Source organism: Patella vulgata, chromosome 2 (genome assembly GCF_932274485.2).
Source record: "Patella vulgata chromosome 2, xgPatVulg1.2, whole genome shotgun sequence".
NCBI classification, from domain to species: domain Eukaryota; kingdom Metazoa; phylum Mollusca; class Gastropoda; family Patellidae; genus Patella; species Patella vulgata.
In genome coordinates this window covers 36937485-36964663 of record NC_065880.2, presented here as the reverse complement: position 1 = coordinate 36964663, position 27179 = coordinate 36937485, and the positions used below count along the sequence as shown (strand labels likewise).

The 27179-nt window shown below is 33.8% G+C and overlaps 1 protein-coding gene across 1 annotated transcript; it reads left to right on the top strand.

The window, feature by feature from the left end:
• Positions 1–974: 974 nt before the first annotated feature.
• LOC126809530 (uncharacterized) lies at positions 975–27111 on the top strand. The gene is made up of 17 exons (XM_050534157.2): positions 975–1109; positions 2517–2749; positions 3057–3753; positions 5899–6649; positions 6997–7164; positions 8700–8904; positions 11844–11900; positions 12274–12401; positions 12738–12926; positions 13318–13366; positions 13505–13604; positions 14028–14106; positions 14284–14381; positions 16612–16744; positions 17286–17375; positions 19643–19706; positions 23180–27111. Exons 1-17 carry the CDS (start codon positions 1087–1089, stop codon positions 23245–23247), a joined length of 3132 nt encoding a protein of 1043 aa, XP_050390114.1. The 5' UTR covers positions 975–1086; the 3' UTR covers positions 23248–27111.
• The last annotated feature ends 68 nt before the right edge of the window (positions 27112–27179 follow it).

Genomic DNA, 27179 nt, shown 5'->3' with positions numbered 1-27179 from the left:
TTTAATTATTGATTGATTAAATTTTTAAATGGCGTCGTGAGCGGAGATTAACCGTTACGTTGGCGTCATACTCCCGGAAATTTTAGATCGAGGCTAAATGATAGAGTGTACGAAGCGCGGCCGCTGCACAGAGTATTTTTACTCTGTGGCCGCTGTTGAGCGAGGTCTTAACAAATGACATCTAAACTAAAAAGTGCAATACACTTAATACATAGATTAATGACAAATTATACAATTCCTGGAGACCGTGTGATGACTAAAACAGACCGACGGGTCTTCTGTCTTAATAATATCAATAAAAATATTTTTATTTCTCCACAACCCACCATCTCGTCAACAATCACGTGGGCCCCTATATATATACATCTCGTGATGTATGACGAAATCAGCGGGGTTGGATGGTCGAATGATTAGCACGAGCGCGCTGTAGGCCTATCATAAGGTCTGTCATTGAGTCAACTGGCGTGATTTCGATTCCACGATTGTAGGCGCGGTTTCCTCTCACTACTGCTAAAGACTTCTACGTGCAAGTGAATTATTGAAATAAAACTGAACCATGTGTTAGTCCCGAAATGACCTAGTTTGTGTCGAGTGGACGTTAAACCCCATTTCTCCTCCTCTCGACATGACGAAATCTGAAGGGGCAACAGCTTTTAGCCTTTACATAAAAGTCGCAACCAGATTGACCGCAACACTGCGCAGGGGAAATAACTCCATTTCCGACCGAATTTGCCTTGCTGATACTGCGTGTAATGTGTAGTTGATATATATCACCTCACACAACAGAGTATACATTCTGTACAGTTGTAAAGCATAAATTCTTATATGCGTAAGCTTACATGTCAACCAAACTTACTCAAAAATATACTGTTCAGACTACCTTCACCATCCGAAACAAGTTTCCAGGAAAACTGTTTCCTACAAACAATAGAGAGTTATTCCCCTTTACCAATATGGCGGGTTTTTATGTGTTTTTTGATTTTACAGATTATATTGTTTTGATGAACGTGCACCTTTGATATTTTTTTTTACACTAGCCATCCCGTGTTTGGAACAAGAAGCTAGTGGTCTAATTCTGAAATTGCTATGGATGTTAAAGAATCTTTGAGGTACGACTGTAATCTTTAATGAACCAACAAATCAGAAAACGAGTGAAAACTGAAAGAGTGAAAGTAAAAGTCGATAGAGATTGGCATGTGCCTGATTAACCCTTGTTCAGTATCATACCACGATTTCGGCTAAGATATAAAAGTGGTATCAAGATAATGCATATTCTGTACTGAAACATTTTGACAGGTTATTTTATGTTTCGTAAGCGTCAGTGGCTGTCAGCCAAATTTTTCGGCATTCATGATTTTTTTAATGTGACAACCCTGCAAAATCCAATTCCTAAGCCTGATTCTAAACAAATGGGAGTCATGTCGGGTTATAGAGATAACGGCCCTAAACCATAACAGCCAAAATATTTGGTCATAACAGCCCAAAAATTTGGTTGTAATGGCCAAAAAACCCAAAACATACCATTTATTACATGTACGAAATGATATTTATTAACATAAATGTTGCGTAATAGATAATACCATAATATAAATACATACATAACAACATAAACATTAATTTAATACGTAAATTTACTTAGACATTTACAAACTACATGTATAATATTTCACATACATAATACATTGTATAAATAGGCTTGTATAAACATACAAACTATAAAATTTATTTCAATAATATTTCACATACATAATACATCTAAATACATAATTTACAATGGTGATAAAAGTGCTTTTTCACGATTTTAAAAGTCCCATCAATAAAAAATCATCAGGTATTGCATCTTCACTTACCTATAAAATAAACTTGTAAATATAGCTTAACCTAAAATAAATTTTGTAATATTGCAAATTTTGTAATATTACAATTTTTTAAATATTTTAACATGATATTGTTAATTTGTAATTATAACTTTCAACACAATAAATAACTTAGAAATTCTCTAACACAACACATGTTTTTTCTCTTATTCTGTTAGCTGCTATGATTAGGTTCTCTGGATTTTCTCTGAATGGATTGGAGATGGCCATTTCTTTTCCCTTTAGTTGATAAAAAAATAAATGATTAATGTTTATCTCATTTCTCTACCCAAGTTGCATTGCAGACCCATATGTGATCATATCTTTCACTACTTTATTTATCTCAAAATGGCCAAAGTATTGTTTTGACCGGACATTAAACACTATTCCATTCCATTTTTATTTTACCTTAATCCAAATATGCAAATATATCAGTCTTTGACTCTTTCTTAATATGATAAATGGTGTCCAAAACAATATCAACTGTTGACATTAAAAACATTTTTGCTGCTAATGCCAGGTGAATAACAACAGGGAGGTACAAGTATATAATTTATATTCACAGCTGGAACTTGGTGTTTGTGTGCACTTTGTCTTTAAAAAATAATTCTTATTTTTGTATTAGCTTATTACCTAGTATTATTTTATTATCTTTTGCAGTAACTTTTTGATCTCCAGTAATATTTCAAACAGAGAACAGGGTGTAGTTGATCATCTCAGTATGATATTTTCACAGTTTAATAAAAGAACTTTAACTGCTGTGGTAAAGTACCAGTGCTCCTTTACACCACAAGTTCAAAATCTAACTCAGATTTGTATTGATTTTATATTGGATAATGACGCTTTGTTATATGAAGTTGATGCTCAAGCAGTTTGTATATCTAATAGTGATGGTAAGGATATGAAATAATAACCAATGGCATACCATTGAACTTTTTGTATTAACTACCGTGTGCAAATTACTTCATGAAACTTGAGAATATCATTTTAGTTGCTTTAATAAATGGCTTGACAGTGGTTGACAAAAAGTAATCAGAAAATAATCATGATAAAGCATATTTTCAACAGTAAACGATTAAATTACAATTGCATGTAATCAATTATGATTGAGTACGATTACCCAATGTCTGGTGGTTATTGTAAGTACTTTGAACAGCTCAGCTAGGTTACCTTAATTTTATGGTGTTTATTATATTACAGATTTAGATGATGATTGTCAAATAATGAATTGGCCTGTACCTGGGGATGACCAAACTCCATCTCCGATATGTTCAGCTTCAGCATCCACCAAGTTTGCATCAGTGAAACCACCTCCACCTCTTGATAAGTCATTGTTAGAATCGACCAGAGTTAGCCTTACACCTACAGCAGACTGCAATGCTGCCTTGTCAAGTGCAGAAAAAACATATTCAGTATTAGAAAACTGTACTGTTGATAAACATGATAATAGCAGTAATAATACTAAAACATCTAGTGGCATTACTGAAATAGACAAACAATTTTCACCAAGTAAAACACAAAATGTAGTCACTGTGTATGAAAGTAGTTTGGACGAGTTGCCTAAACTCAACATGAAATTTAGAAAAGGAGTTAACAGAAATAGCGATAGCAGTCAAAATGATTCATCAGTGACATCAACTTTCATAACAGATGATACCTCAATATCTGGTACATGTAACACTTATAAGGCAACCCAGCCTTGCACTTCTGCAAGTTTAACCCCTGTGATGAGTTCACCTGACAAAATAAAGGAAACTCAGTGTTCCCATGTTAAACAGCTGACTCCTACTCAGTGTAATCAAGGACCAATACCTAGCAGTAAACAATCAACATCATTTACTGATTTTATTAACAAGGTTGTAAAAGATGCTAAGGCAATACCTGACAAAATGATGAAGTGAGTAAATAAACCTTTAAAAGTAGTGCTTCCTAGATCTGGTAACGGATAATCCTCAGCTGTATCTCCATGTACATTTTAATCAAATGACATATTATTATTATGTCCAACTTGTATGACATTTTGAATAGATTTATTTGCAGATTTTCATTAAGTGTTTTCATAGCATAAAAATATATTCTCTCAAAAATTATCAGTAATTAGACCAAAAGAAATTACAAGGGAAAATTAAATAAAGAACTCAAATTTTACTAATAAACACGCTAAATGAATTAGCTGAAAACCAATTTTCTGACGTTTGTAAATCAGAGAATATGTGGACATATAATTGTATTGTCTGTTGTGTATTCAGGTCCTATCATTAATCTTGCAGAAAAGTAAGATGTTAAGCCTTATTTCATTTCATCTTCTGTTCTGCTTCTATTTTATGTGCAGTTTTTGTGCATTGCCTAATACATAAGTAGTTGTATAAAACTATTATTTTTGTGCTAATACTAATCCAGATCTGTGATAAGCCATTTACTGGAAAGTTGGAATGTCTTATCTGTCTTTAGTATGAATAATCTCATTGACTAAAGGTTCACAATCTTATTAGATAATCAACTGGCTTAAGGATAGTTCACCATTTGTTTTGTACTACAATATGTGGAGTGACTGTTCAGAAGCTAGAGGGCATGTGTGTAGTTTGTCTTTACTACTGGTATTGAACCTATATCAATTATTCATATTATGCTATTATTAAGCTTTCATATTTATATGAAAGCTTATTGTTTTTGTTAAGATTATTATTCTTATTCTTATTATTGTTTTGTGTTTTTCTTGCCAAGTTTATATCTCAGAAATTAACCATAAGATCTTTCTGAAACTTTGACCTACCTCCCATGAATGGATGGTAGCTTTGGAATGAATATATTTTCAAAACGTTTTATGAATCCAAAATCACCGAACTTTACTGACAAAAACAGTTGACCAACATAGCTGTAACTTTGTGACTATTTCACCTATTTCACTAATTCTTTTCTGTGAGTACCTTAAAGCATTTACTTTCAATCTGCTATATCCGATTTTCGAATTTGACAATAACGTAATTGACATCTCATCCCGGAAGTAAAATCCAACTTGACAACTTCTTTAATATTATCACGATTCTCGTGAAACTTGTCGTTAGAAATTTTCTAACTTACCTCCCCTTGGAAATATAAAGGATCAAAGTTTTCCCAAAAATCGACAAAATATAGGTTTGGTTGCCTTGAAAATTTATTTCTGTACTAGCTAAGACACTACTGATGCATACACATAATATGGAAGTGCCACCATCTTGAAATGTGAAAAATCCTTAAGACTTTTGCAATATTTTACTTACAGACATCAGAGTTACATTATCTGAATCTTTGATGGAATGCCAAAAGATACGTGCAGAGCAGCGTTTTTGAATTCAGTTACTGTCACCATTCTGAATTTTATTTGACAAAAGTGAAAAATCCACATTAATGGCCTTTAAAATAAACACAATAGGCTGTAGTTTGGAGAATTCGTCTCTTGTTTCCAAAATAAATATATTTCTGGATAGCCGGAATCAGGGTCAAATTTTTGGTTTTTCAAAATTTCATAATTTCGAATTTCGCCTTTGACCTTTTTCGTGCCAACAAAGTTGTTTAGAGGACAATTTATTTCCTTAATTTTTAAAATTTACAAATTAGAACTACATATTCGAATAGCTGAGGTCAGTTTGATTCCAAAAATATAAGTTCCATTCAAAGTTATCTAATTTTTTCGATATTTTCCCGCCATATCTGAGTTCTTTCCCGCCCTTTTCATTTCATTCTTTTATCCATTCCGTTTTTAAACAGTTTCATCCATTTTTCTAAAACTTCTGGAATGAGAAGTCAATCCGATTACAGCAATATAAGTCTCAGTGATTTCCCTTATTTTTCAAATTATTTTTCTGCCTAGGTGAAATATGTCTCGCTATATTTAGGCTTATAACTTCCTGCGTTTTTGACTGATTTTAATAATTATTTTTCCTTATTTAGATTCTTTATATAGCCCATGACATGTGACAGGAAGTGACCGTGAATATGAAAGTTTTCATATCTGCCTGGCAGATCTAGTTATATATCTTTATTGTAACTCATTTCATTTCAGCGTGCAGCATAGAAACTCTTCTCTTGGTGGAATATTGGGACACAATGAAACTCTTACTTCTTCCACAAAAACTTCTGTTTCTTCCATAGTGACTGATACACATGAGCAAAATAACATTTGCATAAAAAACAGACTGAACGATTACATTACAAATAACCGTAAACAGCCAGTTGAGGGATCTTTATATTCTGTTCCAAATTCTCAAAGCTTACCAGATGTTATAACTGTAGAGAGACTTAATACTAACTGTAGTAAGAACAGTGCACTGAAACCGGTTATTACTAGTATCAAAAATACTTTGTTAGCACCAAGTATTAGCCAAAATAATCTGTTAAAATTAAGCATTAATGGGGTAGTGCCAGCTTCTAGTGTGTTAAAACCAAGTACCTGTAGCAGTACCATAACTAGTAATGTTCTAAAGGCTAATATTACAAATATAAATAGTATGATAAAAGACAATACAGATAATGATATTGGTTATGCTATCAAACCTGCTACTGCTGGAAGTGGTGTCACTGTGCCGAACATAATTAATGCCGAGTCGTTAATAACTCCACCCATCATTACTGTAAGGTCTACTCATACTCTTACCAGCACTGTCACAACACCAAAATCTAACAGCAGTGTAATTAGTAACACCTTAACTACCCCTTCTAATTCATCAACCATTAGATCTACTGCCTCACCCATTACAGAAGTTACACATTCAACAATCAACATGTCGGCAAACAATAAACAGGTTAAAGAAGTGGTAAGAATAGCTTTAGAATATTTATTTAGGAAACATAGAGTTTTTAAACGGGGAAACTTATGCGTAGGTTACATCAATAATTTTGTGACTATGGTTTGTAGTACCATGCAATGTTTTGAAGACAAAGGGGCCATTAAATTCAGGCTTTCCATATGTGGGTGCCTTGGTATGCTTTCTGTGTGTGCTTGTTCACAAAAATGTACAGAACAAATAATTTCAAGGGATTCTATTGATTTTTGTAATGGATGTTTCAGCATGTTGTTTAATAGGGGACATCAGACACCATCCACATATTTTTCAAATTAAACTGCAAGCTGAATTAATCCATTATAAATTTTTGTTCACAGCTCCAGTTATTCGCAGATGTTGATCCAGATTATGTAGATCGGCTGTTACTATCACATGCAGGACCTGCAGCAGTCAATAATGTGTGTGCTGCTTTACTAGATAATCCTGATTACCCGAAAAAACAAGTAATTATAATCACAGACTCGCCAACAACACACACACCTTTTGTAAGTATTGTTATTTTCCAAACGCCCAATCGGACATCAAGACATGGTGAATAGTATTCAAAATTCCAAAATTAATATAGTATACAGAGGGTATAACTACCACTCAACCCGATTATCGTTGATAATAGGCAGGATTGATTAGGTAATTAAGTGATCAGCTTATTTATCGTGTTATACCGTCTATACACCTACCTTGATTAACTACTTAATCTGCCATGGTTGACTGACTTAATCCTTCGTAGGACAATTCATCAATTTCATCTTAAACAGAAGTCATTGCTTCCCCTTTGTCGGACTATTCATCAATCCAATAAGAGTGATTATAATTTCAATCCACATGTTTACCTCGTGGTTTCTCCATTGTCGAACCTTTTTAATCGCATTGATGTGAGCCGACAGCATCTATAAACTAGTCATAGATGTCACATATTGTAAGAGTATATAACACCCTAAATCAATGGACTGCGATTTCTTCTACGTCTTTTAAGACTCCATAGAAATTCTCATCCACAGTGGCACTTTCCTGTGATCTCAAGCATTCACACGAAAATTGCTTTAACATATAAGGCAGAGCTTACTATGAAGCTATGTGCTATGAGTCACGTACGACAAATACGCTGGAGTTAGCTATGCCTTTTTACCAGTGATTTAACTATCAATGTAATTTTAAAATACTGACTTATAAAGAAGGAAATGGTGTTTTGTCATCACCACAAGTATTATTATTTCGAACACCTTTCTTTCATTTGCTGCTGTATAAACCAAGACATGTAATTTTGGAGGAATATTACTTGCTGAGGTTGAAGCAGGTACGGATCGGCAAACTTTCATTCTATCGTATTACGAAAACACGTAATTTTGTAAGAATATTACTGACATACATTTGAATACCATAACCATGCGGGAATTAAATAGGAAAAATAGTGAGGTGTTCCTATTTCTGTTATGTATAGATTTGAATATTTTGTTGACATTTTATAAAGAAAAAACGATGTTCTGACATCACAAACTAACTTATTTCAAAAGTTCTGCATTCATTTGCTGCTGTATAAACGGAGACACGTAATATTGAAGGAATATTAGGGTTGTGAATTTGATGCCGAAGCAGGATCGGCAAGCTTCCATTCAATGTATTACGAAAATGCTTAATTTTGTAGGAATGTTACTGACATATATTTGAATGCCGTACAGGAATTAAATGTGAAAAATAGCGAGGTTCACCAATTTTATTACTTACGGGATTTGAATATTTTGTTGACATGTGATTTTTAATTTGGTTGGAAGCAATGGGGTCATAAGAGAATGAGTCCTAGGGATAAAATTTCTTCAAGGATTCTAGATCCTTATCAAATTTGCTCAACATCCAAATTTTCTTTTTGGATAAGCTGCAGTTCAGACAAAGCTGCTGTGTGGGCATATATAAGTTTGCACTTTTGTGTAAATGAATTATTAACTGGGAATACTTCTGAATGGTTGATTTATGGCTTCTTACTAGAATTTATTGTATATTAGAATTATTTTTTTCTGTTTTTCAGAAACCTGAATCATCTACTATAGATTACTATAAAGACTACCCTAAGGAAATAAATTATAATTACATGGAGGAAGTAAATAAACAACTTCAGAATGACTTTCCGTTTGTTTCTGTAAGAGATATAAATAACATCATGAAGTTTTATAACAACTATTATGCTCCATCCTATAGATCTATATTTAATGCTGTACAGGCAGCATATGCAGGTAATGTACAATTAATAGATATTTAAAAATCCCTGCTTTAATAAAGTGTCTCCTAACCTGAAACGTTATGAATAAACTACGGTACCTCTCATTTCTACATAGAGTCTGTTCTTGTACTGATGTAGAGCGGGGATTTTTAAATATCCATTTTATGTCTACTCTTTCCGCTGCCATCATCCTTTCATCCAGCAGGTGGACAGGTTTGCAACTCTTTTAAGGAAGTGTTGCCTTTTCCCGTCTTGTTTCCTAATGTACAATTATTAACTTTTTGAGTCAAGTTAACACAGTCCTGCGTTTCATTTCAAGACATGTATTATCTTGAACAAAATCTCTGTCATCTATGTTGCTTTATCTATTGATATGATCTGATAAAATTGTTAGGTCAGGCTTTCAAATTTCAAGCAGAAATTTCCATTTCGTTTGAACTAAATCATAGATGAGAATTAGGCTGTGATTGGTAAAGGAAATCACCTTGTCTCCATTCAGACGGAGCATTTGTCCTAAAATATATAATGATAATTTGGCATGATGGCATAACACATCATAGCAAAGTGTACTTGTACAGGAGGATGGACTAATATATGAATAAAGATTGATGATCATTGGATGCAACTTTTTATTCATACTCTATTTCATGCAACTTGTGCCATTAGCTTTTTTCAGTTTATAGGTTTTTATACCTCCACATTGAAATGTGGTCGTATATTGTCGTCGCCCCCATCCGTCCGTCCGTTTGCAGCATCCACAATTGCCAAAGTTAATATCCGATTGACTTTAAATTTATACACAGTGTTTAAGGTCATGAGACGAAGAAGTCTATTCATTTTCAGTGATTTTCGATAATTACTGCCAGAGTTATGACCCTTGATCACTTCAAAAAACCTTGTGGATGCTCTAAAAGCTAAAGTTAATCTCATTGACTTTAAATTTATACACAGTGCTTAAGGTCATGAGACGAAGAATCCTATTGATTTGCAGTGATTTCCGATAATTACTGCCAGAGTTATGGCCCTTGATCACTTTGGAAAATCTTGTGGACGCTCTAGAGGCTAAAGTTAATATCCAATTGACTTTAAATTTATACACAGTGTTTGAGGTCATGGTACGAAGGATCCTATTGATTATCAACAATTTCTGATAATTACTGCCATTGTTATGGCCCTTGATCACTTTGAAATATCTTGTGGACACTGTAGAGGCTAAAGTTAATATCCAATTGACTTTAGATTTGTACAGAGTGTTTAAGGTCATGAGAAGAAGAAGCCTGTTGATTTACAGCGATTTCTGATAATTACTGCCAGAGTTATGGCCCTTGATCACTTCGAAAAATCTTGTGGATGCTCTAGAGGCTAACCGATTGACTTTAAATTTATACACAGTGTTTAAGATCATCAGAAGAAGAAGCTTATTGATTTTCAATGATTTCCGATAATTACTTCCAGAGTTGCGGCTTTTGGTCACTTTGAAAAATCTTGTGGATCCTTTAGAGACCATAGTTATCATCTGATTGATTTATATTTACACACCGTGTTCATGCCTATATATCATCGTTTCGATTGACTTTTGTTTGAGGTCATGGTACGAAGGATCCTATTGATTATCAACAATTTCTGATAATTACTGCCATTGTTATGGCCCTTGATCACTTTGAAATATCTTGTGGACACTGTAGAGGCTAAAGTTAATATCCGATTGACTTTAGATTTATACACAGTGTTTAAGGTCATGAGACGAAGAAGCCTGTTGATTTTCAGCGATTACCGATAGTTACTGCCAGAGTTATGGCCCTTGATCTCTTTGAAAAATCTTGTGGACGCTTTTTATTCATACTCTATTTCATGCAACTTGTGCCATTAGCTTTTTTCAGTTTATAGGTTTTTATACCTCCACATTGAAATGTGGTCGTATATTGTCGTCGCCCCCATCCGTCCGTCCGTTTGCAGCATCCACAATTGCTTAAGGTCATGAGACGAAGAATCCTATTGATTTGCAGTGATTTCCGATAATTACTGCCAGAGTTATGGCCCTTGATCACTTTGGAAAATCTTGTGGACGCTCTAGAGGCTAAAGTTAATATCCGATTGACTTTAAATTTATACTCAGTGTTTAAGGTCATAAGACGAAGGATCCTATTTATTTTCAACAATTTCGATAATTACTGCCATTGTTATGGCCCTTGATCACTTTGAAATATCTTGTGGACGCTCTAGCGGCTAAAGTTAATATCCGATTGACTTTAAATTTATACTCAGTGTTTAAGGTTATTAGACGAAGGATCCTATTGATTTTCAACAATTTCAATAATAACTGCCATTGTTATGGCCCTTGAACACTTTGAAATATCTTGTGGACGCTCTAGAGGCTAAAGTTAATATCCGATTGACTTGAAATTTATACTCAGTGTTTAAGGTCATGAGACGAAGGATCCTATTTATTTTCAACGATTTCTGAAGATTACTGCCATTGTTATGGCCCTTGATCACTTTGAAATATCTTGTGGACATATGTAGAGGCTAAAGTTAATATCCGATTGACTTTAAATTAATACACAGTGTTTAAGTTTAAGGTCACGAGACAAAGGATCCTATTTATTTTCAACGATTTCCAATGAAGTTAATATCCGATTGACTTTAAATTTATACACAGTGTTTAAGGTCATGAGATGTAGAAGCCTGTCAATTTTCAAAGATTTCCAATGATTATTGAAATTGATATTAAATGTTATGTGTGCTAAATGTTAGAATAGGGCAGAACTAGAAGCCAAATGGGTTGTTACTTGTAATCAGATTTTAGTGTGTTGTAAATGTTTTCATTTCTGACACAAAAAAAAAACATGTGACAATCCTTGTTGACACCCTGGACGACTTAGCTGCTGTGGGCATATGTTTCATTGCCTGGCAACCTATCTTTGCTGCATATGTACATTTGTTTGTTTTCAGATTCATTAAAAAATGGTAAAAGAATAGAAGAATTAAACATCTGTATGGTAGATAATGGTAAGAAAATTATAGTTCATATCTTAAAAATAGATGCCATATAATTGGATGTTCATCTGTTTTACCTTTAAAAATCAGAAAAGCCGATTCATAAGCTTACCATAAATACAACAAATGAAATAATGAAGGCATCATATCATGTCAATTGTAAATATTTCGGACTGTTTGTTCTGCTGGTCACACCTAGTCATTAGCACATGAACACATTTGCATGCATAATACAGCATAAAATAATGAATAGCTAAAACAATTACAAAATAACTTAATAATTACAGTGTATTCCTTGCGGAGTGAGTATGTCTAAAAATTTTAGTCTCCACTTTATAGAATTCCAATTTATATTAGATACATAAAATGTGACCATACATTTTAGCTGGTGTCCAGAGATCTATTAAAAGCAGACTGTTGAAGTGTAAGAGAGCAGCAAAATCTGTAAGAATGACAAAACAATTACAAATGGAGATGGATTTTATTGCCAACATGAATAAAAAGGAGAAGTTGGTAAGTGGTGAATCAAAGTGTGTGGTAAATTTACAAGTTTTCTGTTGGAACTCTCGAGTCTCAATCTGGTTTTAACTGCTCTATGTGAACCTACAATTATCTATTATTTGAATTAACATTGTATGTGTTTTTATGGTTTTGATATTTAGATGAGATGAAGAAATTTTTCTCCGCTCTGAAATATGGGTTAGGCTTTCAAATTTGTCCTCCACTCACACTAGCCATATGGAAAATGTACAAGGTATTATGTTAAAATAATAGGTAGGGAGAATCTAATATCCCTCTGAAATATTTATCTATTTGTATGATAAATAATCAGATTCATATATTTGTCAGAATGCAGATGCCCAGCTGGCAATGAAGTTAAATGAAGATCAGTATGAAGAAGCTGGTGAAAGCATTGAATGTTTATGTTGTTATGGAGAACATCCATTTGAAAACATGGTTCAGTGCTTTGATGGTCATCTTTTTTGTAAAACTTGTCTTCAGAGTTATGTGAAAGAGGCTGTCTTTGGCTCAGGAAAGGTAGTTGATTATTATTCTATGAAAACAAATTCAAAAATTCAACCCTTGAATGGATTGAATTGGATACCATAAAATTTATATGTTAAAGAATAATAAAAAGAAAGGTCTTGTTCAAATTTTGTGCATAAACTGTAGAGTGTCATCGATAGCTTTGTATCCGAATCTAGACATTTTATTTAGATTCAAGATGTTCCACATTTAGAGTGTTGCTATCTCTCATCATGGGGGGTAGAATTATACATTATATTGATATGATGCAGCACTGGAGATTTGATTTTAAACTTGATTGTGATGAGTATATATAGAAGATTCAACTTCTTTTCTATCAAACATGTTTTAGAATAAATGCAAAATATCTTGTCACTCTTTCTATATATTTAATTTGTTTTAGCTGGATTTGTCATGTATGACAGATAGATGTGACTCATCTTTTCCTGAAAGTAAGTTTTCAATCATATATTTTGTTTATTTCATTATATTACTTCTATTAATTTTACCTATTTTCATATCATGTAAAATGAATAAATTACTGATTTGGAAATGGTTATGTAAGATTTGCTAATAATTTCATTTTGAAGGCCAATTAGAGTTGTGTTTGGCTCAGGATGTTCTAGAAAAGTATCAAGACCGAGTTAGAGAAGAAAATCTCAATTTGGCTGATATAGAAGATTTAGTAAGGTAATTTTCCATATTTACTGAATAAAAGATCAACGAAGAATTTAACCTTTTATCATAAATGAACTTTTAATTACCAGTATATCAAAAATGATTCTATAATTTGAGATAATCAGTTTTACAAAAAAACACAATTTGTTTTGATAATTTTATATATAATTTATTCATTTATTTTTCAATCTTTTAAATCACTAAATGTAGATAGATTTAACAATCTTTTACTGTACATAATATAAATCCTCACCATTATAAAGGTGTCACTGCTTCTCTTTTATCAGAGTGTTGCTGTTCCCCGCCTTGTTCCGTAATTGTAAAATTAGGATAAAAGGCCTGTTTAAGCTTTTGTGATATTTATATATTGGTATTTGCATGTTTAGATAGCATTGTAACTTTTTTGAATGAATTGAATCTTTAATTTTAAAACAGGTGTCCTGGTTGTGATTTTGCTGCTATTTTAGATCCTGGTGATAAAGTTTTTAGATGCCAAAATATTCATTGTTTAAAGGTAATAATTACTGATTTATCATATATTGCTATTGCCATACTTCTTGGGACCTTAAAAAGCTTTTATATCTAGAGTTACTCATTTTCTCAATGCACATGTATTTTATGCTCAAGATACAACTCCGAGTCAAAGGGAAATCATGATTGATATATCAAGAAAATAAATGTATATTTTAAGGAAACGTGTAGATTCTGTAAAGAAGAATGGAAAGATCATATGGGTATACCTTGTAGTGAACTAGAAAAGAAAGATGAAATGACTTTAAGAAAAGAATAGTGAGTAGAAGAGTTTTCTTAAATGTTTCATATATCTTTAGTATGTTATCCAGTGTTGTACATAGTTAAAATCAGAGTTATTGAAATGAGCTCCATCCATCCTTCCACCTCAGTTTCATTTCCGGTGCATATCTCATAAACTGTTCAAGATAGCTTTATGAAACTTCGTACAAACAAACATCAACTTATTATAGTAGTTGCTAATTAGAAATTACTTGGATTTGATGATTTTTCTGTTTCCATTGAAAAAAATTTGACTTACTTTTTTTTTGGCATACAAAGGCACTGGGTGAGTCTTCTTGTAAACTTAGTACCGCTACTAAGTATGTAGAAAATAATAGAATATGCAACTGGTTTGAGCATTAAAATACAACTTCCCTAGGGACAGTAACTAAATTTTAACTGGAGCTATTTTTTTTTACAACTATTCTCTTGTATCTCCTTTTTATACACCCATGATTTCTTGTGGACTTATATTATTGTCGAGGGAGGGGGGGTGTTGGATGGCTGAATCATAAAGTCTGTTATTGAGTCAACTGGCATGGTTTCGATTCCGCGGTTGTACGTGACAAGGAGCAGGGTCGCCTGTCCAACCTCATAGGTTTTCTCTGGGTCCTCCAGTTTCCTCCCACTGCTAAAGACCCCTACACGCAAGCGAATTATTGAAATAAAATTAAACCATATGGTATTCCCAAACTGACCTAGTTTGTGTCTAGTGGATGTTAAACCCCATTTCTCTCTCTCTATGTATTATCGTCACCCCTGTCCGTCCACCATCTGTTTGTGGACACTCTACAGATCTCAATTTTTATCCGATTTTGATGAAACTTGAAATATAGGTCTATCTCCCAAGAATCTCAGTTCCTTTCGATATTGGCATGTATCGGACCATAACTTCATGGATTATGGCCCCTGATTGTACGAAAAATCACGGTTTTAGCTTGTGGACACTCGAGAGGTCACAATTTTGATTCGATTTCGATGAAACTTGAAATGCATTATTATAGCTCAAATATCTTGTTTCCTTACGATATTCGCGCATATCGGATTGTAACTTCCTGAATTATGGCCCCTGATTCTACGGAAAATCACGTTTTTAGATTGTGGTCCCTCTAGAGGTCACAGTTTTTATCCGATTTAAAAAAACATTTTAGTATATTACCGTTACACCCTAATGATGATTGAGTTCGAATTTTGTGAAAATCGGACCAAAACTGCCAGACAAAATGGCCGCCCCCTGTACGCAAATAGTGTAAACATCGGGTATATCAAGGTTGTGAACCTCCTAGAGGTCACAATTTTGATCTGATTTTGATGAAACTTGAAATGCATGTTTATGGTTCCTTTAGACATTTGCGCATATCGGATCGTAACTTCCTGAATTATGGCCCTTGATTGTACGAAAAATCACGTTTTGAGCTTGTGGTCCCAATAGAGGTCACAATTTTTATCCGATTTAAAAAAACGTGTAAACATATCCCAGGTATACACTAATGATGATTGAGTTCGGATTGCGTGAAAATCGGACAACAACTGATGAACATAATGACCACCCCTTGTACGCAAATATTGTAAAACTATGGTATGTCAAGGTTGTCGACCCTCTAGAGGCTACAGTTGTTATCTGATTTGGATGAAACTTTAAATATATGTTTTTATCATAAAAATCTTGGTTCCTTTTGATAATCACACATATCCGAACGTAACTTCCTGGCTTATGGCCTCTGATTGGTCGAAAAATCACATGGATTCTCTAGAGGTCACAATTTTTTTTTTCTAAGTTTAAAAAAACGTTTAGATATATCACCATTCCACCATAATGAAGGTTGAATTGGTATTTCGGGAAAATCGAAATGAAACTGCCCGACAAAATGACCGTTCTTTGTATGCAAATTGTGTATAAGTATGTAATACAAAGGTTATGGACCCTCCAGAGGTCACAATTTTTATACGATTTTGATGAAACATAAAACACATCTTTATATTCCAAAAATCTCAGTCCCTTTTGATATTTGCACATTTCAGACCATAACTTTGTGGATTATGGTCCCTGATTGTACAAAAAATCGTTTTGTTTTTAGCTTGTTCCCTATCCATCTCTTGCAAAATGTGGGCGTATCCTGCCTGGCAGCCGCTGGTTCCTTTCCTCATATTTATCACATAATTTTGCATTGACTCAGAAATTGGTACATAGATTTGATCATGAATATATTTTTGTTTGATTGTCTAGTGAAGAGAAAATGACTGCAGCTAAAGTACGAACATGTGTAAGATGTAAATCACAGTTTATGAAAGATGAAGGATGTAATAAGATGACATGTAGATGTGGTGCTTCTATGTGTTATATATGCAGAAAACCTAATGTAAGTCATTTTGCCATCATTGCTCTAAATAAAAAACGGGTATGTGACAGAAGAATGTACAAGGATTGATCCTAGTGGAGGTAGAGACGAAACCGCCTATGGAAAATACGTATACTGGTAGTACATCTGTATACAAGTTGGGAGTGCATAAAAAATATCTCTTGGTAGTTGGAAGTTGAAGACAGGTAGACAGAAACACCACTGTCATGACAAAATCCATATCATTTCTCATGTAAAAATATATATTAGTCTCAAAATGGCTTTAGTATTGTGTTCACATTAAACACTATTCATTTCCGTGCTTAATTAAACGAAGTAATGGATAAATGAAGATGTTATTGATATCTGAATAACTTTCTCTTAATTGAATTAATTGCACCATGTATACCTGATACTTTCTTCATCTGAAGATAGGTGTTATAATTAAAAGATGTTTTTTTAAACAAAAATCTTAATCACACATAATTAATAACTATTTATTGATGATTGATGAATACATTTCTTGTGTATGTAATGTAATATCATATGTTTCTCTCCACAGATAAGTTATAGTCATTTTTGTCAACATCCACGAGATCCAGGACACAACTGTAGCAAGTGTACCGCCTGCTCTTTATGGTCAAATCCAGAAGTACGTATAATGTATTGAGACACAATAAAAACGCACAACTTATTTGTCTAGAAGTGCTAACAAAATGTAATATTTGGCATGAGTGTAGGCTGGTCATTTACCGACACAAGACCATGAACAACAATCCAAAGAGGCAAAAATAACTTTACAAGGAACATAGGCACAATGAGTAAAAATGAAGTCAGTAACGTGTGTATCCATCTAGCAGCCACATACACCATGCAGTTTCACCAAATGGAGGAGATAAGCCTCTGAACGGCTGTATGTGGGAACTTTTTCCACTCTCTTTTCAATCCTGGTTCTAGTGGCTCTTTTACTCATCATATCTGGCTCTCTTGAATTAACGCAATGACGCATTCTCAAGATTCAGGTGTCAACTTCGGCATATTGTTATGTCTTCCACACAACTATTGGAGTTGCACTGACCCTATTTTTTTTTTAAAAGCCACATTCTACGCCCCATGTCTTCACTATCAATCGAGTTTTTCAGTATTCACATTCTGTCAGATTCAATTGTTTTGTTTTGAGAGAATTGATCTGTGGGTCATTTACAATATTGTGAAACATCATTCTCACATGTTATCTTTGTGATCTGATGTTAAATTCAGAAATAGCAAGATTAAACTGTACTTCTCAAACAAAATTTACAATCATTCACTTGATGCATTTTCATTGTGTCTCAGTATATGTTAAAATTTTATGTATTTTTTCTTCATTTTTATACGCCCACATTTTCATGTGGACGTATATTGTCGTTGCCCCTGTCCGTCCGTTCGTCCACAATTGTTTGTGAACCATCTACAGGTCACAATTTTTATCCGATTTCAATGAAACTTGAAATATAGGTTTATCACCCTAAGATCTCGGTTCCTTTCGATATTGGCATCTATCTGACCGTAACTTCATGGATTATGGCCCCTGATTGTACGAAAAATCACGTTTTTGGTTTGTGAACACTGTAGAGGTCACAATTTTTATCAGATTTTGTTGAAACTTGAAATGTAAGTTTATAACCCAAAGATCTTGGTTCCTTTCGATATTGGCGCATATCGGACCGTAACTTCCTGAATTATGGCCCCTGATTGTACGTAAAAACGCGTTTTTTGGCTTGTGGACCCTATAGAGGTCATAATTTTTATCCGATTTAAAAAAACGTGTTAATATATCACCGTTACACCCTAAGGACGGCTGAGTTTGAATTTCGTGAAAATCGGCCCAAAACTGACAGACAAAATGGCCACCCTTCGTTCTCAAATTCAAATAGCGTAAAAATATGGTATATCAAGGTTGTGGACATTATAGAGGTCACAATTTTTATCTTATTTTGTTGAAACTTGAAATGTAAGTTTATAACACAAAGATATCGGTTCCTTTCGATATTTGCGCATATCGGACCGTAACTTCATGAATTATGGACCCTTATTGTATGACAAATCGCGTTTTTAGCTTGTACCCTATAGAGGTCATAATTATTATCCGATTTAAAAAATCATATTATTATATCACCGTTACACCCTAAGGACGACTGAGTTCGAATTTCGTGAAAATCGGCCAAAAACTGACAGATAAAATGGCAGCCCTTCGTTCTCAAATAGCGTAAAAATATGGTATATCAAGGTTGTGGACCCTATAGAGGTTACAATTTTTATCCGCTTTTGTTGAAACTTGAAATGTAAGTTTATAACCCAAAGATCTTGGTTCCTTTCGATATTCGCGCATATCGGATCGTAACTTACTGAATTATGGCCCCTGTTTGTACGAAAAATCGCGTTTTTAGCTTGTGGACCCTATAGAGGTCATAATTTTTATCCGATTTAAAAAAACGTATTATTATATCACCGTTACACCCTAAGGACTGTTGAGTTCGAATTTCGTGAAAATCGGCCCAAAACTGACAGACAAAATGGCCGCCCCTCGTTCTCAAATTGCGTAAAAATATGGTATATCAAGGTTGTGGACCCTATAGAGGTCACAATTTTTATCCGATTTTGTTGAAACTTGAAATGTAAGTTTATAACTCAAAGATCTTGGTTCCTTTCGATATTTGCGCATATCGAATTGTAATTTCCTGAATTATGGCCCTTGATTGTAGGAAAAATCACTTTCGTTTTAGCTTGTTTTCTCGAAAATGTGGGCGTATCCTGCCTGGCAGCCGCTGGTTTTTTCATCAGTTTATGTTTGCAATCAGTGGCTCAATTATATGGTTGAAATAGTTGTATAAACTTATCAACTAATGCATGAGGCCTTTAATTATTATATTTTATTAGGAAGATGATAAAAGAGCTGTGTTAGAAATACAACATGAAGCTCAGTTAAAACGAAAAGAAAAAGGTATGTTACAATATTAGTAAGTGCATGATAATCGCATCACACAAACAATTACACAAGACAAACCCACGGACAAGACACACAATATTTACAGCTATTTCAAACAATGAAAACAAATGTGTATATCAAATCAAATGAATGGATCCGTAAGCGTCCACTGCACTCTTAAAGTCCCGGGAATGTAGTGATACAGTCTACACTCAAAATATCAAAAAAAATCTAATTAAAATACAGATCTATATTTTGTTTCGTTTTTTATATGTCCAAAAAGTCCAAATAAAATAATCTACTTCCTTCAAATGCTATCAAGTTTCTGTTTGTTTAATATCTTTAAGAATACATAAAGTTATCAAAAAATTCTGAACATATGCAATAAAAACTGACTAGTGTTCCATATATAGTATAGATGAAGTTGTCAAGGTATTTTCATCAAGAAGAGGATACAATTATCATTTATGGAAACAAGACTTACAGAATATAACATCAACAATATGAATTCGTCTGCTAAATGCAGCCATTTTGCTGCGGCAAAAGCGATCCCTGTTGGCAAGGTTAGTTGAGATAACGATAAGATAGATGAAGTTGTCAAGGTATTTTCATCAAGAAGAGGATATAACTATCATTCATGGAAACAAGATTTATCGAATAAAAATAAGAATTCGTCTGCTAAATGCAGCCATTTTTCTGCGCGATAGGCAATCCCTGTTGGCGAGGCTAGATGAGATGATGCTAGTATCAAAGATAGGTCATATTATGTGATGTTGATATAAGCGACCCAGTTATTCAGACAGCGGCCAGCGAAGAATTCCGAATGTATGAGCCGCTTATATCAACATAATGTCATTAAATGACGCCATGTGATCAACCGTCTTCAAACTAGTGTTTTCCCCTTTTCGTCGATAACAAACCACGGAGATTCAGTTCAATGAGTTCATTGTTTTTTGATGGCTCTAGGATTTGAATATGAATGCTCCTGATACAAAATTTAGGAGCGCAAGCGCGATTGTGCTCCTAAAAAAACAAGGCCTGTGGACGTATATTGCCATCGCCTTCATCCGTCCGTCCGTCATCCACATTTCATTAGTGAAATGAAGAAGCCTATTGAATTTCAGCAATTTCGATTTATTATGACTAGAGTTATGGCCCTTGTTTCACTTTACTGAACCTTGTGAACGCACTAAAGCCAAAAGTTATCATCCGATCTTTCTGAAATTTACATGCATTATTTTAATTAGTGAAACGAAGAAGCCTATTGAATTTCAATAATTTCCGTTTATTACGTCTAGAGTTTTGGCCCTTGTTTCACTTAGATGCATCATTTAAATTTGTAAAACGGAGGTCTATTGAATTTCAGCAATTTCCATCAATTCTAGAGTTATGGCCTTTTTTTTACTTTGTGAACCTTGTGAACATTCTAATGACAAAAGTTATCATCCAATCTGTATGAAATTTATATGCATTATTTATATTAGTAAAACGAAAAAGCATGTCAAATTTCAAAATTTTCTGTAAATTACTTCCAGAGTTAAGGCCCTTGTTTCAGTTTGTAGATCCTTGTGAACCCTCAAACGACAAAAATTATAATCTGATCTGTATGAAATTGTCTTGTAAATGGCCCCAATTACCTACAAAAGAATAAATATGCGTCAACCCTTGTCGACCACTCAGACGATTTAGCTGCTGTGGGCGTATGTTTCGTTGCCTAGCAACCCATCTGTTATACTTTCGATGACCTACACTACATGAAGATCTGACAAGTTGCCAATCAGCGTTGACATTTCTAGTGGTTTATCCACAGTTTCGTGCATGGTACACCAAGAAGTCACCATAACATACCGTTTCATCATTGGCTAATCCCTCACTTCAAGCAAAACGCAGATAATATAAGAACTCTTCCAGATCCTAGTGTAGTGAAGACAAAACAAAATTTTGAACTATAAAAAACGAAACGAAACGGGATCTGTGTTTTAATCAGATTGAAAAAAAACAAACAAGCTAACATTGAGGCTGATGTCCCCTGCCGAAATCCCAAAATAAATAGATGACACATATTAATTAATCACACATTTATTTTTTTCAAAAGTATCAAGCAATCAAGCTGTTTATCAGCTATACACTAAGTTTCATCACTCTCTATCAGATAGAATCAAAGTTATCTTGTTCGAAAGCATCGACCAATTAAATTGCTTAGCTCTACTTAGCTTTAGCCTAATGAACATCTACATCAAGTTTAAACATTCTACCTCAATTAAAAGCAGAGTTGTTATGTTCCAAAGTCTTGACTAATCAAATTGCTAATCTCTCCTTGACCTTAGCCTAAGCAGAAAATTTTCATCATCAAATTTAGTCAAGGTAATGAATCTATACTTGGAGTTTCATCACTCTCACTTAATTAAAACCAAAGTTATCGTGCCCCAAAGCATCAACCAATCAGATTGCTTATCTCTGCTTACCATAAGTAGACAATGTTTATCATCGAACTCCATCAAGGCATTCGCCTAATAAACGCCTACACCAAGTTTGAACATTCTACCTCAATTAGAAGGAGAGTGATTATGTTCCAAAGTCTCAACCAATCAAATTGCTTATCACTCTGCTTACCCTGAGCAAAAATGCTCATTATCGAACTTAGTCAAGGTATTGATGTGATAAAACTATACACCAAGTGTCCTCAACCTCAGTTCATTAGAACTAAAGTTATCGTGCCCCAAAGCATCAACCAATCAAATTGCTTACCCTAAGCAGAAAATTCTCATCTTCAAACTCCATCAAGGCATTCACCTAATAAACACCTACGCCAAGTCTGAACATTCTAGCTCAATTAGAATGAGAGTTACTGTGTTCCAAACACTGATTACCCTTAGCAGAAAATGTGCATTAAAAATGAACTAAAGTTATCCTGTCCCAAAGCATCAACCAATCAAATTGCTTATCTCTACTTACCCTTAGCAGAAAATGCTAATCTCCGAACTTCATCAGGGCATTGACCTAATAAACACCTACACCAAGTTTGAACATTCTAGCTCAATTAGAGGAGAGTTTTTGTGTCCCAAAAAGTGTGACGGACAGACGAATCCATTTTAACAGTCCCCTGCTTTCTTCGAAATATGCAGGACAACTAACAAAAAGGCAAACAATCCAATTTATTATGTTCTACCTTAAATCTGTAAATATCTTTTCGGAAAATCGTAAAGAGAGTCGTATACATTTGCTTAAACATTCTGCTGGTTAGAAGGGGATAGCTAGAAGCAGAAGGGCTCAATCTTAAGTGTTTAGACCACCAAGAAACGATGTGTCACCTTCTGGAAATGTGAAATTCGGGAATTGAGAAAATTATTTATAGGAATGAGCCTACTTTTTAGCTACAATCTGGACCTGGTCACTTTTTAGCATTCATGTTATTTATTTTTATGGAGAGCATATTAATGGAATTTATTTTGTCTGAATATGTTTAGTGTATTTTATGAATATTGTAGGTTTTCTAGAAGACAAAGTCGTTGGAGCTCCTGATGAACCACCATCTAAAAGAGCAAGAACATCATAGAAGTGTATTCACATAAAGATATAATACACAATTTTGTTGACATGATTCTTGGAGAATCCATATGTGCTTTACTTTAATACAGTGGTCTATTATGATTTAACTGTTCGAATTACTCCATTACAAATGCAATATTGTGCTATATTTTTTTAATTGAAGATATTTGTCTTACCTTTACCAAAAAGGAAATCGTAGAAGTGTATACACATACATGTATAATAAACAATTTTGTTGACATGATTCTTGGAGAATCCATATGTGCCTTACTGTAATACAGTGGTCTATTATGATTTAACTGTTCGAATTACTCCATTACAAATACAATATTTTTGTATTTTTTTTTTAATTGAAGATATTTGTCTTACCTTTACCAAAAAGGATTAGGCTTTCTACAACATATTTCAAGAGATAGCAGAACATCAACAAAATATAATAACTATTATATTAACTGTTAAACAATGTGAATACATAGCCAGTGCCAAAGAAGTGTTTTATTAGTTAATTAATCCAAGGTGAAAGATGTTGATGTTTTAAGTTGTAATATTTTAAGGTTTTTTTAATATATAATTTAATGGTTTGATGCAAATTGTATGCTTTAGTGCTAGAATACTATTTCTGCTATTAAAAAACAAGTAGACTTGGACAACCTGTTCAAGTACATTATTGTTATGTGATTAATGTATTGTTTAATGGTCGAGAGCGAGACATTAAGAGATATATTGTAACAACAAGAGGGCCAATGGCCCTCTTAAGCTCGAGACCATTAAACGACTTAAAATACAGACACTCCACACGTGCTTTTACCGTGAAATATGTCGCGCGAGTCCAATATTTCACTAGTATAAATAATATACGATTTGCAAGTTGCCTGTACGATTATTTGAAATAATTGTACGGCAACATCAAAAGGTGACATCATATCTGTATTTTAAGAATTATGTGATGTGTACATTAATATTGTTTTTCTGAATTGGGTCTAATCAGCAAATAAATCTTAAATTTAAGTTAATCAACATTGATATTATTTTTTATTTAGAGATGATACTGTACTGTAGATTATTACTTTGTAACTGTCCAAAGATAAAAAGAGAACAATAAACCAAAAATATATATTTCAAACTAGTCAAGAATATAGAATTAATCAACATTGGTATTATTTTTGATTTAGAGACAGTACTCTACTGTAGATTATTGCTTTGTGACTGTCCAAAGATAAAAAGAATAAAAACCATATATATATATTTATATATATTTCAAAATTATTTTTGATTTAAAAGTTATGTACATGTAAATAAATTTTTTTGACCATTTTCTTATCAGAAAGGATTCATTAGCAAACATTTGACTTTCAAGATAACCAAAACATTTAATCATTTAGCATTGTATATTTTTATACGCCCATATTTTCATGTGGACGTATATTGTCGTCGCCCCTGTCCGTCTGTCCACAATTTGTTTGTGGACACTCTACAGGTCAGAATTTTTATTCGATTTTGATGAAAATTGAAATATAGATCTATCTCACAAAGATCTCGGTTCCTTTCGATATTGGCTTGTATCGGCCCATTACTTCAAGGATTATGGCCCCTGATTGTACGAAAAATCACGCTTTTAGCTTGTGAACACTCTAGAGGTCACAATTTTTATCCGATTTAAAAAAAACGTTTGAATATATCACCGTTACACCTTAATGATGGCTGACTTTGAATTTTGTGAAAATCGGACCAAAACTGCCGGACAAACTGCTCGCCCCTTGTACGCAAATAGTGTAAATATATGGTATATCAAGGTTTTGGATCCTCTAGAAGTCACAATGTTGATCCGATTTTGATGAAACTTGAAATAATCTTTATAACCCGACGATCTTGGTTCCTGTCAATATTCGCGCATATCGGATCGTAACTCCCTGAACTATGGCCCTTGATTGTACGAAACATCGCTTTTTATACGCCCACATTGAAATGTGGCCATATATTGTCGTTGGTTCATCGGTCCGGCGTCCACAATCTTAAGTTAATATCCGATTGACTTTAAATTTAAACACAGTGTTTAAGGTCATGAGTTGAAGAAGCCTATTGTTTTTCAGTGATTTCCGATAATTACTGCCATTGTTATGGCCCTTGATCACTTTAAAAAATCTTGTGGATGCTCTAGGGGCCAAAGTTAAAATCTGATTGACTTTAAATTTATACACAGCATTTAAGGTCATGGGGGGGGGGGGGGGGAGAATCCTATTGATTTTTAGCAATTTCTGATAATTATTGCCAGAGTTATGTCCCTTGATCACTTTGAAAAATCTTGCGGATGCTCCAGAGGCTAAAGTTAATATCTGAATGACTTTAAAGTTATACACAGTGTTTGAGGTCATAAGACGAAGAATCCTATTGATTTTCAGCGATTTCTGATAATTACTACCAGAGTTATGGCCCTTGATCACTTCAAAAAATCTTGTGGACGTTCTAGAGGCCAAAGTTAATATCCGATTGACGTTAAATACACAGGGTTTAAGGTCATGAGATGAGGAAGCCTGTTGATTTTCAGCGATTTCCGATAATTACTGCCAGAGTTATAGCCCTTGATCACTTCAAAATATCTTGTGGACTTTCTAGATGCCAAAGTTAACATCTGATTGACTTTAAATTATTACTCAGTGTTGAAGGTCATGAGACGAAGAAGCTTATTGATTTTCAGCAATTTCCGATAATTACTGCCAAAGTGTTTAAGGTCATGAGACGAAGAAGACTATTGATTTTCAATGATTTCCGATAATTACTGCCAGAGTTATGGCCCTTGATCACTTCAAAATATCTTGTGGATGCTCTAGAGGCTAAAGATGATATCCGATTGACTTTAAATTTATATACAGTGTTTAAGGTCATGAGTCGAAGAAGCCTATTGATTTTCAGCGATTTCGGATAATTAATGCCAGAAATATGGCCCTTGATCACTTCAAAAAATCTTGTGGACGCTCTAGAGGCTAAAGCTAATATCCGATAAACTTTAAATTTTTACCCAGTGTTTGAGGTCATGGGACGAAAAATCCTATTGATTTTCAACGATTTCCAATAATTACGGCCAAAGTTATGGCCCTTGATCACTTTGAAAAATCTTGTGACACTTTAGAGGCTAAAGTTATCAACCGATTGACTTCAGATTGATACACAGAGTTTAAGGTCTTGAGACGAACAGGTATATTTAATTTCAACGAATTTTGATAACTGAACAGCTGCATCCATGTATTAAATGTTTCATATACTAAAGGTTAGCATGAGGCAGAACTTTATAAAAACCAAACAAATTACTAATGATTTTCTGATAATTATTTAATGAGTTGTTACTCTTAATCAGATTTTAGTGTATTATAAATGTTTCATTACCGAAAAAAGTAAAAATATGCGACAACTCTTGTTGACTGCCCGGACGATTTAACTGGGTGTATGTTTTGTTGCCTGGCAACCTATCTTTGTTTAGCTTGTCCATCCATCTCTTGCAAATTGTGGGCGTGTCTTGCCTGGCAGCCGCTGGTTGAAAATACATTGCAGTTTTGATTCTCAATGTTAATTTTGGGTAATGCTATGTCCATCCTGCATTTATTTGTGATCTAGTTCATTATTTCTGAACAAATGGTCATGAGTGTCTTTGAATAGAAGTTTAAATAAATAAATGGTTGTGGGTGATTTTGAGCTGGTTCAAATAACTAAAACCAGTCAATAAAAATGTCATAGAAATTATCTCCTCTGACACACTAAATGTAGGGAAAATAATCTGTGAAAATATGTAATCTGTTTCAATTTATTAAACTAGTTATTTACACATTTGTAAGAGTTCTTAATTCAGATAATGAATGTGAATAAACAGAGGAATATCTACTTGTGTTAAAGTTGATTGGTATACTCGGAAGAAAACACCCTTGCAGCTGGCTTATTTTATCCTAC

Bases quoted from the DNA above. Each gene is read 5' to 3' on its own strand.
- LOC126809530 (XM_050534157.2), top strand. From the start codon at position 1,087: ATGGATGTTAAAGAATCTTTGAG. The intron at 7,165-8,699 runs GTAAGTATTGTT...TCTGTTTTTCAG, and splicing joins CAACAACACACACACCTTTT to AAACCTGAATCATCTACTAT. The intron at 14,382-16,611 runs GTGAGTAGAAGA...TTGATTGTCTAG, and splicing joins ATGACTTTAAGAAAAGAATA to TGAAGAGAAAATGACTGCAG.